Here is an 18,272-nt window from a genome sequence, read left to right as displayed (position 1 = left end):
ATCTGCGTAGTAATTCCATTTCGTCAATCTACTTGTCAAAATCCAATATCTTGTAACTCTAAGGTTTATGTCGCAAAAAGGTCCGGATGTCTTTTAAGTAAAATTGTGTAGGTTCGAAATAAAAGTGCGTGTCAGTGATTTTAACTAATAATTGTGCTATTGCTATAAAGGAATGCTATTGTTATAAAATCTGTTTTTTTTTAATGTAAAACCAAGTGTGCTCAAATGCTTAAAACTATTTCGATAATTTACAGTACACATCAAAGCAACGTTATTTTTTTTTTATTAAAAGACAACTCCCGCATTAAGCATTGGTCTTGTGTCGCGGGGACTTTTACAAACATACAAACAATGGACACAAAGTACAACCAGACCCGAAACAATTATTTGTGGACTGCAGAAATAGTGTTCCGTGTGGGAATCTAGACTACGACCTCTCAACGCAATGGCAGCGGCGTGGTGACCTTTACAACTGCGCCACAGAAGCATTTGACAGGATATTTAAGTTTTGGTATGAGCATTCGGCCATGTTTGTCATATAAACGATTAGCTGACCCGCGCAACTTCGCTAGCGTCACATAAGAGAGAATGGGTTATAATTTTCCCCGTTTTTCTAACATTTTTTACTGGTACTCTGCTTCTATTGGTTGTAGCGTGATAGCCTATATATAGCCTTTCTCGATAAATGGGCTAACTAACAGTGAAATAATTTTTCAAATCGGACCAGTAGTTCTTGAGATTAGCGCGTTCAAACAAACAAACACACTCTTCAGCTTGATAATATTAGTATAGATAAGCTACTTATTACAAGTTAAAGTTTCGCCATCAAATAACACATAAAACATAATACGTTATGATTGTAAGTAGAGACTGTAAAAGTAAAGAATCCCATCAATACAGATATTAAGTGTAATGGTTCGGATTTAACAGCTATGTCATCAAAATCAAGGATTTATTACCAAACAAATTTATAAGAATACGCTTATACACTTTTTGAGACTTAAATATCGTAATGTGTAAAATTAGCAGATTTTTTGCTAGTTGGTTTTCTTAATTTTATGACACCTTTCATGGTGGTAGAGTTATTAAAATTATGCGTTAGTTTGCACTATTCGGTGATGGCTGTAAAGAAAAAACGATTTTTCTACGAATTACTTCGAAAATGGTCTTTCAAAAGCGTGGGTTTTCCATACCATGAAAATCTATTTCGAGAACTGTCAGAAATCTGTTTGTTTCATACAATCAGGGTATCTGCCGTTTAAACAAATTAAACCTTCAGCTTAAACAAACATATACTTCTAGTGCGTAAGCAGTACTTCAAAAACTAATTTAATACTATCACTCTATCACTATCGCTTTCAAAAACAAGGTTTTATCGAGTAAAACTCAAGTTAAACGTTTTAGATGACATACAAAGTAATTTTAAAACAGTAATTGCTTAGCAGCAGAATTACCTACCAGTGTGGAGTAACAACAGTTAAGACAGTAACGGGTAAAATTAAATATTATTTATCAACAGTTTTCTACATACAAACACTATAATATTCGAACGTCACATCCATAAGGGAAAAAAATGGCAGCGATCATTCCTAAAAAATGACTTTCGGGTCGCGTATTGTGGTCAAGATACTTTGTATAGAAATGTGACCATTCGTTTCACAACAATAACGAAATTTATATAAAAGGGAAACCCATACTTTTGCACAATAGGATAACAATAAGGAAAATAAAACGGGTCTTAGTAAAAAATGACCTCATTAGAAAAGTCGTGTAGTTGGTTTCAGTTCCGGTAGAATAAGAACAAAGCTAATTGCTTTTGTGCAAGTTTTTCAACACTTAACTTAATAATATTAAGAAGAAAATCGAACTGAAGACCATAAAAATATGATCCATTTTACTTACTTACTATCTCCAAGGTACTTTGGAGTTTAAGGAACGATAACGTGATTTTTTTATTCAAAAGGGAGTCTGCTGTATATATCTAAGCTAAGTAGGTAATTGCTATCGGGCTAAAGTAAAAATTATTTTCCTCGCAAAATATAACTGTGGGCGTAACCAAAATGACCACAACGTTTATTTTAATTGTTACTGGTGTTAAAAACTTTTCCATTACACCAAATGTGCAACAAAGAATAATAGTTACAATAGTACACGTAGAGGTATTGAAAATTCTAAACCCGTTTGGATTAAATAAACAATTGCAACAAACAAATAGCACAGATTTAGACCTTTATTGACAAGCCTACAAAGTGTGCCGTCAAAGCCTGTCATAGTGACCATGGACTATAAATACATACATATTACGTCTATTTACGAAGTTATGTCTATTAATACTTACTCTGAAATAGGTAAAGCAGGATCGTATAACAAGTATTTGTGTCATGAGTTCATGTTCAATTGCCATAAAAATTTATTTAATACTTTTTTCTTCCACCATTAAAGAAGAATTGGCATAATGTACCTACATATTTGACTCGATAGATTTCATACGTAAATGCTGTGTTATCTAGCATACGTAAATGCTGTGTTATCGTCCGTAACGTCATATACGTCCTTCTGATCATTACCACAGTAACTTAACCTAAACGTCGAGAATTGATAAAATGCATGTGCGCGTTAATTCCCGTATAAAACAAAAAACATGTCGCACAATCGTTTAAAACTAATAATCCTAAAAGATACATAAAGATATTTTTTGAAACTATTTTGCCAGCTAAATTGTCGATACGGAAACAATGCTACGGTAAAAAGAACACGAAACCCTACTGCAACTCTATTCTCTACAACTATCGACTATCGGCAACCAGCTGGCCGAGAAATTTTGTATGAAAACCAGATAAGCGCCTCTAGCAAGCGCCGTGGGTACTATTTTTGCATTACAATTTAGATGTTTAACTTTAGTTACTTAATAGTACCTACCGACTGTAGAGAATCGCGCTATTGATTACTACAATTATATTATTAGACATTGCCCGTATTCCCTGATTGCTCAATTATGAGCATTATCTAATACTTCACATAATTTAGTTCGTAGTGCTAATACAAATCCGATTTGATATGTGAACTAATTTTGTACCAGAATCCTAGACGGAGTAATTGTTTGCTTTATGAAACACAAGCACTGTTGGAACCATTAGTGTAAGAGTTGTAAGTTATTATATATATTTTTTGCTACTTATTGCTTAAGAAATGTAAGTTTCTCCAAAACAGTTTCCCTTTTTACATTTGGATAGAGATTCGATGTTTCGGTTGGGCAAAGTATTTTTATTGCTCTTTTTGTAGCAGTTGGAATTTGGTTCCAGGAATCGCTTACTTACTTGATAACTGGTATTATTATAGAAACAAGTAAAAAGATTTCTACTGATAGTATTACGTTAGAATCACGAGTAATGACTCTCTTTTGATCATCTATTCAATAATATTTTATAATAAACAACAGATTTGGGGTGAATGAACTGTTTAACAATTTGGTATAATATAATGACTAATCAAAGCCTCGTTTGATCAGATTTGATAGCAAATATAATAGGAATATTCCCCAAAATACTAAAATTTGTCGTATAGTCTTTCAAAAGAGTCTTCATCCAGCCTACAAACAAAATTATTTGAACCGTACGAGGGCAGAAAATTCACACGAATGTAGTATTCTCAGAAAATTCCTTTTACCAATCTGGAGTAGTTACTTCAATTTGGGTGTTAATTCTATCACACAGAACTAGTTAATTTTATTAATTGCGAATTTCTTTGAACACTTTATGTTAAAACGTTTTATTTGAGACTAATTAGTTCAAAACGAACACTGAATTAATATTTCGAAATTCGTTAATGTTGTTTACCTAGTTCATACCTTTTACATGGTATATAGTTTGAAAAACATTGGTTACTAATTAGTAATTTGTTATATAAATTAGTGACAAAGCGACGATTTGAATTGTAAAAATAGTTTTTTTTTTATGTCGAACGAAAATTCTTATAGGAATATTTCTAGGCCTACGCGATATTTTAGTGCTTATACTTATAACTTTAGATCGAATACCGATTGTACGGATCACGAATATCTCTGTTAGTTCATAATCATACCTTCTCAAAACTATAATAATTCAAGCTAGACCAATTTCTACACGCATTAGAGGACGATTTAAACATCGAAAAATAACTTGTATCCCAGAAAAAACTTGTTGCTTTTGAAAGATTCCCCATATAATATCAGTGCCTCAATTCTCTACTACTATCGACTACCGACAACCGAATTGTCATCGAAAAATTTTGTATGAAAATCTGATCAGCGCCTCTGACGGGTGTCGTAGGAAACTTTTTGGCAGTACATTCTAAATGTCAAAATTTCGATAGCTAGCCGGTTGTCGGTAGTCGATAGTGGTAGAGAATCGAGGTACTGCTGTCATAATCTACGAACGGATTCTCAAGAGTTGAAACTATCGAGTATCGGCAATTTGATACTTAAGTTGTTTCTCAAAAATAGTGCCTAGGGCGCCCGCGAGAGGGACTGATAGGATTATACTAAATGTATCTATAAAGCCAGTTAACGGTCGTCGATAGTAGTAGAAAATAGTCCCTCTGATGACGGTAGATTCTATTTAATTAGATGAAGTTATTAAAGCGTAATGATGCGTTATTCATCTATACTACATACAGGGGTGTCCCTGTCATTCAAGGTTTTGTTTCAAATTCGTTTCTTGATAATATTCTTTCACGTCTGTTTTCAGGCCATGAGATCTCCAATTTTCTTTCTATTTGTGTATAATTTTCTGGAAGGTGTTTTCCATTATTTACGGAGCAATCGTTCCGTGAATTTCCTATTTGAATTTCATTACACGAACATATGGTATTCTTATTCCTTTTTTCTTCCAAAAAAAAATTTCATTTAGATTTCAGTGATTATTTTCAGATGTTATGTAAATATTAAGAACAAGCGTTTAAGGAAACAGTTTATTTTTTATTAATTTGTATAAATATGTTAGAAATTTTACGTCGAAATTCCGCAATATTTAGAATATCTTCAAAGAAATCTTTATTTTAGAGATCGAGTTTTTTTTTTAATAAATGTTAGATAAATAATGAGATATGAGGAAAGGTCGACTTATTTTCCTGGTATAGTTTTATACATTTTTCTACCGAAGAAATAAAAATGAAGAATTATTACTAAGCTCTGACAACATTCATATACATACATCCAAAATCCAAAAGTATCTTGGCTAGAAAAAAGTGTTTTCTAAAAAAAAAAAAATTACGCAGCTCAGATGTTTACATCCTCAAGGATTATTCAGCATACTTACTGTGTAGGTAGACGTTTAAAAAAGTACCTGTTTTGAATACCTTTCACTTTTTCCAAATCAACTCAATTTATCTAAAAATTCTTCATCACACTTTACTCGGCAGTCATCACATCGTTAACAGATCCAGTTGATTATTTACTAATGAAGGTTTACAAGGTTAAACAGCATTAACGTCCAAACAATTTAAGTCCCCATTATGGCTATAACAATAAGTCCCAGTCCAGTCCCGTTTCTACCGCAATTATTAGCGGGCATTATGGGGTTTTACCCTTTTGATCACTCCCGGGATAGCACCCAAAACTTGACCTTGACTCATTAAGGTACAAATGACCTTAACATCTAGTTTGTACCTTTCAGAGTTATAACTTTTCCGGGGTTATTTTCTGTTGGACAATTTGCATTAATAGCTATTTGCATTCGCTCACGTTTTATGGCTATATGGTTAAGATGGTCACCAAGCCATTACCATTGCCTCGGTAGGTCGTGGGTTCGATTCCCACTCGGAACAATTATATGTGCTATCGACAAAAAGTGGTTTCGGGTCTGGTTGTACTGTGTCCGTTGATTGTATGTTTGTAAAAGGTCCCATTTCTAAATGACAAAATTATGATACTTGATAGACTGTACGAAATCGTAAGACAAGTGAACCACCGTACTACAAATAACGTAAAAAGTAATTAAACGAATTATAAATTATTTTTCTACTCGAAAAATTACTAGAAACAACTACGATATATTTTAAACGAAGCAATAATATTCATTAATATTATTAAAATCCAAATAATATTTACCGCTCAAATAGTAAAGGCGGTTTTCATTGGAAATCATTTGCACGTAAAGGATGTCATAATATATCAGGAATTAACATATTCAGAGAACCACCGAAAACATCCAGCAAATGTTTTTCACCTACCACTGTGCTTGCATAATATTTTTATAGTACTTTTAATTAAAAATCTGTATAGTATTTCAAATTAAATTTATATTTATAAGCGATTTGTGCAAATTGGTTTTAGGTTTTTTTAGTATACATTACTAACAAACAATACATTAGCCAGTAAGTATAGATTTACATTACATATAGCATTGCTTAGTTGTGTTAAGTTTTGAATTTATGAAACAAAAAATCATTATTTTCCGAAGCCCTGTTCTCAGGACAAAGAAACGCCTTTTCTTTAACCAATATATTGTAGTACGTAATAAATATTATTACATACTACCCCTCCCCTCGTTTTGGGGAGACCCTTGCCCTATGGTGGGATAGCAAAGTGAAAAAAAAATTTTAAACCGATTACACTAAAGTACGTGTTTACATACATACATGTTTCACGGTAAATATAATGTCTTATCCCACGGGCGTTGTATAAGAATCTACAAGTTTGTTCCAGGGATGGCGACTCACACTAACACGTGTAACTGAACTCCTGGGACAAGCCTACGTGAGCTTCGACTCAACTGACCATTACAGAAACTTTCGTGAACCGATAGACCGTAAATTTTGTCATACTTCGGTTCTTAGGACATTTGCAGACTGGACTGGAGATTTTCAACTACTATCAAATTGCTATCGAGATTCATCGTAAAGTAAAATAGTAAGCATCGTAAGCGTTACATTTTCTGTGCATTTCTTTTAATACCAAATGCCATGGTACCTACCTGAAAAATTTACGCTTATTTAGTAGCACGATTTTCTAAATTCAGCATGTTGAATAATCCTGAAAATCCATTTGCATCCCTTCCATTGTTATTCCTCCTTGCTTCCTTCCAAGAATACTTTCAACAGTGATGTAAATTGGTTGGCATATCATAAGCACATTCATACTATCTGTACCTTGCAATAATGTGCGGAAAATCGGTCGCCCGTTTGAGCCTCGTAAGGCAGTCCATACTAAACAAATGTATGCTCAGCAAGTGCCCCACTGGTTCTCGGGTCCTCTAGCTAGGACCCACCTTGACAAATCAAAATATTTATACCTTACTAGAGCACGTGATAAATTCAATCAACTTTACGGATATTGACAGATCCGATAATCCCACTTCCTACAAACTATCCTTCAAAGAGATTACTTATATAACTGAGTTAACGTGACCGCTTCACTTTCCGTAAGGACTTGTTGTACGGAAGTCTTTACTTTATCTGCGACAGAAACTTTTAATTGATGTTGAAGATTCCGTTATGTTTATTAAAAGTTGTATCTATTTTAGTGATATCAGCACGTGTTTTAAGCAGTTAATCAAATTTAAGGATGGTTTTTTTGCTATAATTTTTGAGATAAAAAAAGTCATTTTTATTTCATAATCATTTATTTACCACGAATGTGGTAATAACAAAGATATTTCGAGCGTTGTTTATAAAATTCGCCCGTGACTTCCTCCGTGAAAAGATATAAATTAAAAGAGTTTAATGTAAAAACATCCTATACATTGTTTTAGATTATAAACTATAGGTATGTGTATCAAATTTTATTAAAATCCAATGATGATTAGTCATTTATCGAGTTCATGCAAAGTCCCCAAACCGCACTTGGCCAACGTGGTGGACTCAAGGCCTAAAGGCCTCTCCCTCATTACGGGAGAAGACCCTTACCCAGCAGTGGGACACATTGTTTTAAATTTATTATTATTGTAATCTAGAAGGAAAATTCAAAAAGCCGGTTAATATTGTTATCATTACTATTTTCATCAAATAATATCACCTGATATCATATCATTCAGACTTATGCATAATACAAAATAAGTATAGATTACTTACATTTTCTTCCCTGCTCGGCTGACGTATGCTCACTTTGGTCTTCAGGCCTGGCCCAGTGATACCTGTACAGGAAAAACATAGCCTATTAAAAACGTAGTTTACTTACAGTATTTATCTAATTCTTTACTTACAATATTTATCTACACATATTTGTTGTTTTTCTAAGACGACCAACGTATTGGTAACGACGTTCATGTTTTAATTGTATGAAAGTAAATAGAACCGGTCGCAAACATAACTAATGATATACAAATAGGTTTCTTTTCAGAAAATATAGTCACGTTATTTATTGAACTTAATTAGTAGATACTACCATTTACCCATTGCGTCACCTTTTTATAACAAAATGTACTTCATGTTGTCACGGTATTTCTAATATCATCTTAAATTAAGTTCAGCAGTTTATCCGTGATACTGCTCTTTTACCAATAGTGTATCATTGTCGCGGGTGATTTCAATTTTTCATTGTCTAATAAAGTTTCAACCAAACTCCTCCAACGGTCTCTATATTCAGCGATTTCCTGCCACCCTACTACATAGGTGTCACAATCGTCACAAAATAATCATAAAATACTAAACAAATAAAAATGTCTTCATACAAATTTCAATTGTCCGATAGTATTATTATAAATTCTAATACTACATAGATCGAATACAAAGAGAAACAATACATTAGAAATTTACGTAAGCTAATATTTGATCCATCACTCCAAAACAGAATTGCTCTCGATAATAACCTATTTCTAAATTCTAAATCAATTCATCAATAATATGATATTCCTACAATAGAACAAAGACAATGCACATGTTAGCCGTAGGCTTCAGGCGAATTTGAGATTGGACTATCACGTGGCTATCACGCGTCTTAGCGTCGCAGTTCAATAACGTCAGTCAAGACAACAATAGCAGTGTCTGCACGTTTTGACTCATATTACACGATAGTAAATTACTGTATTAACTTTGTAAGGGGCATCAAAATTGACTCTGTTGACTGAATAAGAGAAATCCGACTGCTGTAGCGCAATTTTTTACACTTGGAACTATCGAAAATAGAAAGTTTGACATTTAAAATGTACTGCTAAAAATTGTTGCTTCGGTGTTCGCTAGAGGCGCTGATCAGATTTAAATACAAAATTTGTATTGAAATTTGATCAGTCAGCTCAGTCAAATTGTGGATAGTCGATATTTGCAGAATACCGCGCTGCTTGTCACAAAGTCTCGGGCAAAGTGCTTTTTGCCTTTTCTTATTTATGTAAGAATATTTTAGACATTGGCCGGAGTTTGACATCTTGCAAATATTCATGATACTGACAGTTCATTTATTTATTGTGCACACGTAAAATAAACCTTTGTTTTTCAATAGCAAATTCCATATAAAAATGCCATTATTAATGACATTGACATTTTTAAGCTAAATGATTACGACAAATTTTGTAACTGATCACTTACAAAGCTTTAGAGAATAATAAAAACAACTTTTAAACAATACAGCTAGAAATAAAATAAAATCAAACCCGAAAACCGATTCTTTTTCAATAATATATTTATGATAAAATGAAAAAGAGATAAAGCGTCGACTGGCCTCTACGACTGTTATCTTAATTGACAACCACCGATGACGCCTACGTGCTGTGAAGCAGGGAACTATGACTCAACTGACTTTGAGAACTGACAATATCAATGCCGAAAATTGCATACACATTCGATTTTTTACCAATAGTTGCAACTGACTTTTTATAACTTTTACTTTGAATTCTATCACATCTATTCCAAGCTTGAATAAAGTTATAGCCTTGCTTCCTTCATGGAAATGTAACGCTTTCATTATACTAGTAGCGCGATTTTCTACTATAATTATTGACTTGTCGATAGTCTGACAACGGTTAGCTTTCGACACATTTTATATGAAAACCTGGTCAACGGCCTCAGTAGGCTCAGTAGTGACTGATTTTGAAGTACATTTTAAGTGTCAAGCAATCGATACTAAATAGTGTTGTAGGTAGAAAACCGCACCACAGTAAATAGTCAAAAGGTTATAGATTTGGTGGAAACATTTGAAGTATTAAATATGCTAATATTGTTTTCTTTGTGATGTAAAGCACTACAGTGTATCCACTGTAAGTTTTCTTCAATAATAAAATGAAATAGGAATAGTAGAATGCATTGATGTCCTTTACGAGTAGGACTTTTTCTAAGAACACAATTGAAGGTTCTACCGCGACATTGAGACTGAACACATTCAGTAGGTCGTATTGACTTTTTATTTTGTGGCACGTCTGTGTTAATAACTTTTTATGAAGACACTATCTGCTTTTAAAAAATATTTTTAAACATAATAAAAAAGTGAAATGCTCCTTACTTACTACATACGTAAGTCATCCGTATGTATATTTTATTTTTAAATGTTTGAAAAATATTTTTATTAAATTGTATCTAATGTTCGTTCTTTAATGTCCTAAGTCAGAAACACGTCATAAGAAAGTTACTTTTTATGTTAACAGGCCCATCCAATATAATATGTTACATATGTAATAAAACATTGGGGTTTGTTAGCCGACCGTTGATTATCTTAATTGGGTCATTTAGTTTGTCGTATATTTAGGGACCTTTTCAGCAAATTTTACAACATCAAGACATGTCTAGGATTCATATGTAATTTAACAAAATTAGCTTCTCCCTTTACTAGAATAACAAAATATGTAGTTGCACTCGTAAATTTACTAATTCGTATCTAAACTCATAATAACGCCCGCGTGAAAAGACATATTTTCACGCGTGTTAGCTGTCTTTATAATAAATATTAAGTATTTTTTGCTTTAAAAGTAACAAACGTGTTATAATATGTAACTAAATACTCTTACAAACTCATCGCGTTGCATGTTATTGTGATGTGATTCAAAAGATGCTACAAAGCATTCATCCAGTTTTTTGCCATCTCCACCCCTTTTTGTCAGAGTTCTTTGTCACGCATGTACTACGTTTGGTTCACGTACTATTTGACGTCAGCATAAAAAATCTGAGCTCTCTCAACCGTAATATGAGTAATGATACACGACTCATAATTTATCAAAAGGAAAGATTCAAGAGACCGGAAAAATGATATGTTTGTAAGAATTCATACACAAGCGATTGTTGAAACCTTTGTAACATACTCTTCGTAAATTAATGAATCAAAATTGATAAAATAACTATCATAATGTCGTAGTTTCTTTGATCGTTAATTGGTAGAAGATATAATTCATACATGAAAAAGTTTATGCTTCTGAAATGTTCATTAATACGACTTTTTCATTTGTATTCTATTGATTAATTTTATTGAATATTTGTTCAGAATTTTATTTTATCCTCAGATGGATCGCAACACTATGCATAACTTAGTCATTAATTAAAATTATTAAAACTAGAGTTTATAATATTATTACTGTTACGATAAACTATACATCTGTACAATTCACATTTGTTTCCAATCATAATCGCTAAGTTAAAATCAGTCTATTGAAACCATATCAAATATTATTTCCAGCGAACAGTATTGAAATAACACACAAACTTTATTAATATGCGTATTTCCAACTAGCCACAAAGCAACACTGATACCGTGTAACACAATTTGTTCAACACAAACATTATATCAACCTTAATCTGTATGACATTACATAGAAAACCAAATTATTATACGATTTCCTGAAAGTATAAATCAGGTCATCCTATAGTGACGCAAATGATACTGTTCTACAATGCAGTTCGTGTATCAATTGAATACGAATGTTACTGGAATGATTATATCTATGAACATAATAATGTTACTTTGATTTGAAGTAAATAGTTAAATGAGGTGCGTTGAGGTAAATCCGTATAACGGGAACAATCAGATGACCACAACTATTTCCGAACGCGTCAATTTTCATGCGCATATATCATTTGCTTAGTAAGTTGCCTTTATCTACTAAGTTAATAATCCTGGATCAAAACACTGCTACCGTTTTTATTATTTTTGGGCTATCCAGACTTTCTCGTCTTCCAGACTTGCCCCGATTCTCTATAATATCTCATTAAAATACCTATATATCTATAGCGTCGACATAGATTTTAATAGCACTGACATATTTATAAAATTCTTACATAATATTTAACCAACATGTAGACATACTTAGTATTGAATGTAACACATCCACGTTCCCAAGTTAATAATAGCAGAGGGAATGAACTATGAACTATATCACGCCCAAAATTAGCCTTGAACTCAAATTGTTGAATGACACTAGCATTACAAATGCGCGATGCTACCGTTACATCGCAGCATCACTAAACAAACCCTAATTGACCAGTAGCTCCATTCTCAACAGTCGGTACTGTCGAGTATCGAAAGTTTGATATTCGAAATGTACTGCCAAAATAGTTCCTACGACACGCATTAGAGGCGCTAATCAGATTTTCAAGACAGATTTATCGATAGTTAGCCGGTTGTCGGTAGTCGATAGTGGTAAAGAATCGAGCTAAAGTAGCGCAATTCTATACAATCTGATCAGTGCCTCTAACGGGCGTCGTAGGAATTGTTTTGGCAGTATATTTCGAATGTCAAATTTTCGATACTCGATGGTCCTAACTGTAGAGAATCACTCTACAGTACATGTACTAAACACGCTTTTGTGTTATAACGTGACCAGCGAACGTGAACTTGGCAAACGTGACAAGCTTGTCTGTTTTACGTCTGATTTGCGATGCCAATGAACTTATCCTCGTGTTACTTAAATTACGTGTATTCACGTCGTAATATTGCTGGCTTTATATCGCAATTTATTACATGGATTTTAGTTTTTTGATGTGAGTTTTATTTGCCTGATCTAATTCATTACTTTTCGAAATACTTGATCAAAACTCGTGACTTAAGTGGCTTGGAAGAGTGCGTCAATAACAACATACTGCCCTGCCTAATTGCTGACCGTACAAACTACGGAAACAGAAACATTATATTACATTTATATTTTAACAAGTCTTAAAGTTTATATCTGTATATTTACTGACCTCATATTGTCGAGTGAAATAGATTGAGTAGTAGGCTATTTCAAAATTCTGTACTTCGCTAAATATTGTTTCGTCTAAGAAAGAGGCAACAGAACTTTGGCTTCAAGCCAACTACTTAAATTTTGTTCCTAAGTCTCAACATTCTTCAATTTACCCTAAACTTTGCCTACGTCTTAAGAACAACAGTCGTGACAATACCTCAAACACATTGTAATAACATAGAAAATCTCATAAACTCACACGTTTTATTATGAAACAAACATTGATGTTAGTCAACATTGACGCTTGAAATGTTTTTCATTATTCATACATTTTGGATAGAATAGAAATAAACAAAATAAGTTCAAAGGAAAATCGACCTTCGACAGGTAGGGTAAGGTCCTAAGCTGTTTGGTGATAATAAAATGAGAAAGTAAATATTTAATGCAATAGGGACAAGAGGGCAAAAGGATATTTAAATCCACCCACACAATTTCCTTTGATACATGTCAATGTCCTATCAAAACAAAAAACAAAAGGGGAGCGATTTTCTACTACATTCGACTACTGACAACCGCCTAAATATAAAAAAATGTTGATAATCTGATGAGCGCCTCTAGCGGGTACCATAGGAACTATTTTTGCAGTTCATTTTAAATTGCAACACCTGAAACGGGTAACTATTGGCACTAGTATCAGTTTTAAAATGCAATAAGTATACATATGTCTATAATGCCAAACTCTTGATACTCGATAGTACTGGCTGTAGACATTCACAATACAGGATCTGCGCGAAGGTAAAAAAAAATAAAAAAGGGCATACCTCTCGTCAATAAAATAAGACATCCTTGTTATCTATACTAAATATTTCTTCAGTCAATTTTGCTCCTGAAAATCTTGGCAACAGTACCCAATTAGGCCCTACAATTCGAGATAAGCCTAGCTTCAAGGAACGCTACCTTTGAGACAAGAGCCGAATAAAGGTCAAATATTGTAGACATAACTTAGAAAGCTTAATTTTAGTTATAAATTGTATTGAAATAATATCAACAGTTGTTCAAACCTCTCAAACAAAATAAATAATGAATAAAAACCTTGGTTTAGATCTGCCTACAATCTAGGCGAGAAAACAATGTACAGCATAGTGGTTTTCTAATAGTTGTCAACTGAGATATATAATAGACCCCTGCTCACGATATTGCGTAAAAATAAAAAATCAACAGTATTTTCTTTATAAAATCTTACTTTGCCTCTATTTATAGTCTTAAATGCCTTATTTTATAAAATACAAGTTTCTATTAGATCATCCCCTTCAATAAAAAACAAAAAAAGTATGAAGAAAAACATTGAAGTTCCGCTTTGTATGCATCGCTTGATCCTAAGCTCGCAAATAATTAAAAACATTTTTATTGAGAAGTATTTCTAAAGAAAAAACTAATGAAGGAGATGTTGTTGTTTTTCTTTGAAATCCTCCACTCAGTCTTTTCTCCTACAAAATATATTGAATAGGTATTAGGAAACAAAAAGTTGCGAAAGTTTTGGATAGATAGATGAACGTATGTATGTTTGTAACTCTTCAAAAACTATTAACTGATTGTAGGTTATTAAATATAGGACACACATGATCTAGTTCACCTGAATTTACACGAAATACTTTTTGTCAAAAGAAATCTTTCCAAGCGTATGTAGTCGCGCGTAGAAATTGATATGAAGTTATTATATGAACGGATAAGTTTGTATGGTTTTTATTACTCTTTCACTTGAAACATCTGATCGGATTTTGGCAATATATGGCACGCAGATAGTTTATATTCCGCGCAATACTTTTTGTTCAGAAAATTTGTCAACAGTTACAGACAGAAACTAGGTAAAACTTTTCTCAGAATTCTTGAAACCGACTTATTGAATATTGGAGACACGTTCGTTATACTGATCTTTATCCATACCTAACTGAATTTAGCGAAAGAAATATTATATCGAAACGTATCGTAGCATGAAACATGATCCATATTACGATTTTCAAGGAATTGATACCTGAGCTGAGAGTTATTGCAAAAAGATTGATAAATAATTCTAACTCCATCGGGCTTTAGGTTATCTATGACCTGAAAAACAGTGATAGATAACAAAAAATGATATGATATAGATAGGAAACAGATGATAGAAAACAATTATTAAATTTTCACGAATTGTGTAAATTTTCGTGTGACTACACATAAGAACTCAGGAATTAATTTATTGGCCCGTCTCGGGAACAGAAACAAAGGCTTCTAAGCGACAATCGCATACACTCCCGACCACGCTACAGATGCAGTAAAAAAGAGTTGGCTAACGTGACAAGATCAGTTTAAATAATAACTTAAACTGTCTATTGTAGTCCTTCATTATTAGATGCATGTATGTAAATGAAGCAAAAGAGTGCGTAGGGATCGTAGCAAGTGGCGTTCTTTGGTCTCTACCCGCATTGGAAACAAGTAAGATTTTGTGTACCATGTTTCTTACTAACAACCAGTTTCTTTAACAAAAATAAATTAAATTATAGGGCTGAAGTAAAAATTACAGTTAAATTTGTTTCTTCACGAATTCACAGTTTTATGAACAGACAGACGAGCAACGCTTTATCATACATATAAAAAAGACATATATCTACCTGAGGCTCTTAATAATCACGATCAGTGCGAACATATTATTAATTACTATTAATTAGCCTCTAACTGTACCTTCTCTCTGTGGTCTCAATGGGTTTCTGATTTCCCAGAACATTTTACCACTAATTGCCACCTTGTTACACTACATCTTGGCAAACAATGTTGTTTATTAATTACACTGCATTTATTGTTTCACTATATTCTAGAAAGTTGCTTTCCAGTTTCCAGAGAAATTTTGCATTGGTAATCTTACTTTTCTTTTCAGAGAGATTATGTTACGTAAACCGTTTTATAGTCGGACTGTTTTACAAAAAGCATTGGCATGCGCGATTTATCTAGATGAGTATTACATAGATGTGAATTTCCAAAATAAATTAGCTACATAAATAAAATAGGTCACCATCAGCTGCTTGAGCCTGCGCGTCATATTTTTGTATACCTCCGAACGGCAGCAGCGTACCTTGCGTACAAGATTCTCCGTTAAGTTGTTAGACTGTTATATACTACATTATAATGTTAACGTGTATTTATCCTTACTTCTTAAAAAGTACGATCTAACAAATTTTCATAACATTTAGCATAATAGATAACATTATCACGCCCCTACCAATGCGTCGAGAGGTCGTGGGTTCACTTCCCACACGGAACCATTATTTGTGCGATCTACAAATAATTGTTTCGGGTCTGGTTATACTAGGTGTCCGTTGTTCGTAAAAGCCCTCGCGACATAAAAGCAATTCTTAGTGCGGGAGTTATCTTTTAAAAAATAGGAAATAGAAAGAGAGTGACGGGTACGTGCTACGTAGTTAGTAATTTTTTTTTATATTTACTAATTAATTTAATTCTATACAAGGATAGTTAGGGTTCGTAACTAAGTAAGTCGTAAGGAACGTCAGCTGTAAAGTCAAGTCAAAGGTTAAAAGGAGTAGAAACAAGTTTGATTTTACTTTGATCAATAATAACTCAAAGGCGGAAGACGGAGTAAAACTAAACCAGTCTGAACTTGACTACAAAGTACTTATAATAGAAATAAATATCGGCAATAAGGAAGTGTACAAGTTATTATGTTAATTACGTCAAAATGGCTTTATTTTATGCATCTCGTTCCAAATAAGCAGAGCTTATACTATGGTAACCAGACAACTGATAAAAATACATCTAAATACATACTTTCGTAGATACATTTTCAAACGGGAGCCCCGTTTGAAAATGTATCTACGAACAGAACTAATCACACAAATATTGCGGCAAGGTGCCTACGTTAATTATTACGCCAAACGTGCATTTACATTTTTTGCACCATAATTATATCATATTATATCTAAAAAGAAACTTATACTAATACCCAACAATAAATCAAGGTGGACGAAGCCGCGGGCATAAACCAATGAGACAATATTAAACTTACCCGGTATTTCTGAAGGGCTGACATGTATGCAGAATATTTTCCTGATAGTCCTCTTCAAGGTCCTCGGGTCTATGATATAGGAGCCGTAGACCAAAGGGTCCATGCAGGAGTTGGACACTGCCATGATGAAGAACAGATCCTGGACCCGAGCGGAGACGTGTTCAGCTGATTTGCGGTCTATCATGTACCTGAGGGCAGAAAAGAGTGGATTCGTTACTTGCTTGAAGCATATACAATTGTATAAGACTACCAAATATGTAAAAAAAATATATCAATATAATTGGACAACTCACACACGGTCATTTGATTCCAAACTAAGCAGAGCTTGTACTATGGTAACCAAATAACTGATAAATATACTTATATACTTCTAAATACATACTTATATAGATACATTAACATCCAGGCTCAGAACAAATACTCGTGCTCATCACACTAAGATTTGTCCCAGGTGGGATTCGAACCCACCACACGCGGTGCTTCAGTTATTGCGGCGAGGTGACCACTTTGACCACTGCGCCAAAGTGCAGTAAAAAAAATACTAGACTTAAGTAGGACCGAATTTAGTTTAGCCTTGAAATATGAAAGCAGGAAATTGTCTTAAGTTCTTTTATCACTGTGAAAAAAACAAGAAAGAACAAAGATGAACATAACAATCTTAAGTACACATACACGTACATAACTTAATCAGTTGTTTTCCAAATCACACATGGAAGACACATTTTCTTCATCCGCTTACTAAACGATAATTTCACGCTTCTACAACTCAAACGTCCTTGTAAATAATCCTAAAACACCAAAAATATACCTTTACTGTAACCACAGCATAAAATATACAAGCAGTATGGTAACAAAAAAGTATAAAAAAGTTACACCGATGCACAAACATCGACCACAAAGCGGTTTTTGCACGGCACCACGGCCTTCGCTTTGAGCTTCAGCTAACACGCGCATCCATACTGCGTATAAACCTATACTGTGACGCTACTGTCGTCAGACCTGTCTCAATGTAATTAAGACAGCTCTCAAACCATCGCTCAGTATCGACACCTGACAGATAGATTAACGATTGCAGTTTCAGTTTCAATACATGTCACACACGAGTAAGTAAACTATCTATAATATCAGCTTACGTACGACCTACGCAGGTTCTACCTCAGATATTT

General features: G+C 33.5%; 1 protein-coding gene across 1 annotated transcript in view; it reads right to left on the bottom strand.

Moving 5' to 3' along the window:
• Positions 1-18,272, bottom strand: part of LOC142978876 (adipokinetic hormone/corazonin-related peptide receptor variant I-like) — a 133,051-nt gene that overhangs the window by 12,209 nt on the left and 102,570 nt on the right. Inside the window, exons 6-7 of the mRNA XM_076123481.1 lie at positions 17,107-17,294; positions 8,047-8,108 (exon numbers count right to left, since the gene is read on the bottom strand). Coding sequence (XP_075979596.1) covers positions 8,047-8,108; positions 17,107-17,294 — 250 coding nt within the window. The remainder of the gene's footprint in view (positions 1-8,046; positions 8,109-17,106; positions 17,295-18,272) is intronic.

Source organism: Anticarsia gemmatalis, chromosome 15 (genome assembly GCF_050436995.1).
Source record: "Anticarsia gemmatalis isolate Benzon Research Colony breed Stoneville strain chromosome 15, ilAntGemm2 primary, whole genome shotgun sequence".
Taxonomy (NCBI): Eukaryota; Metazoa; Arthropoda; class Insecta; order Lepidoptera; family Erebidae; genus Anticarsia; species Anticarsia gemmatalis.
This window is presented reverse-complemented; position numbering and strand designations above follow the sequence as displayed.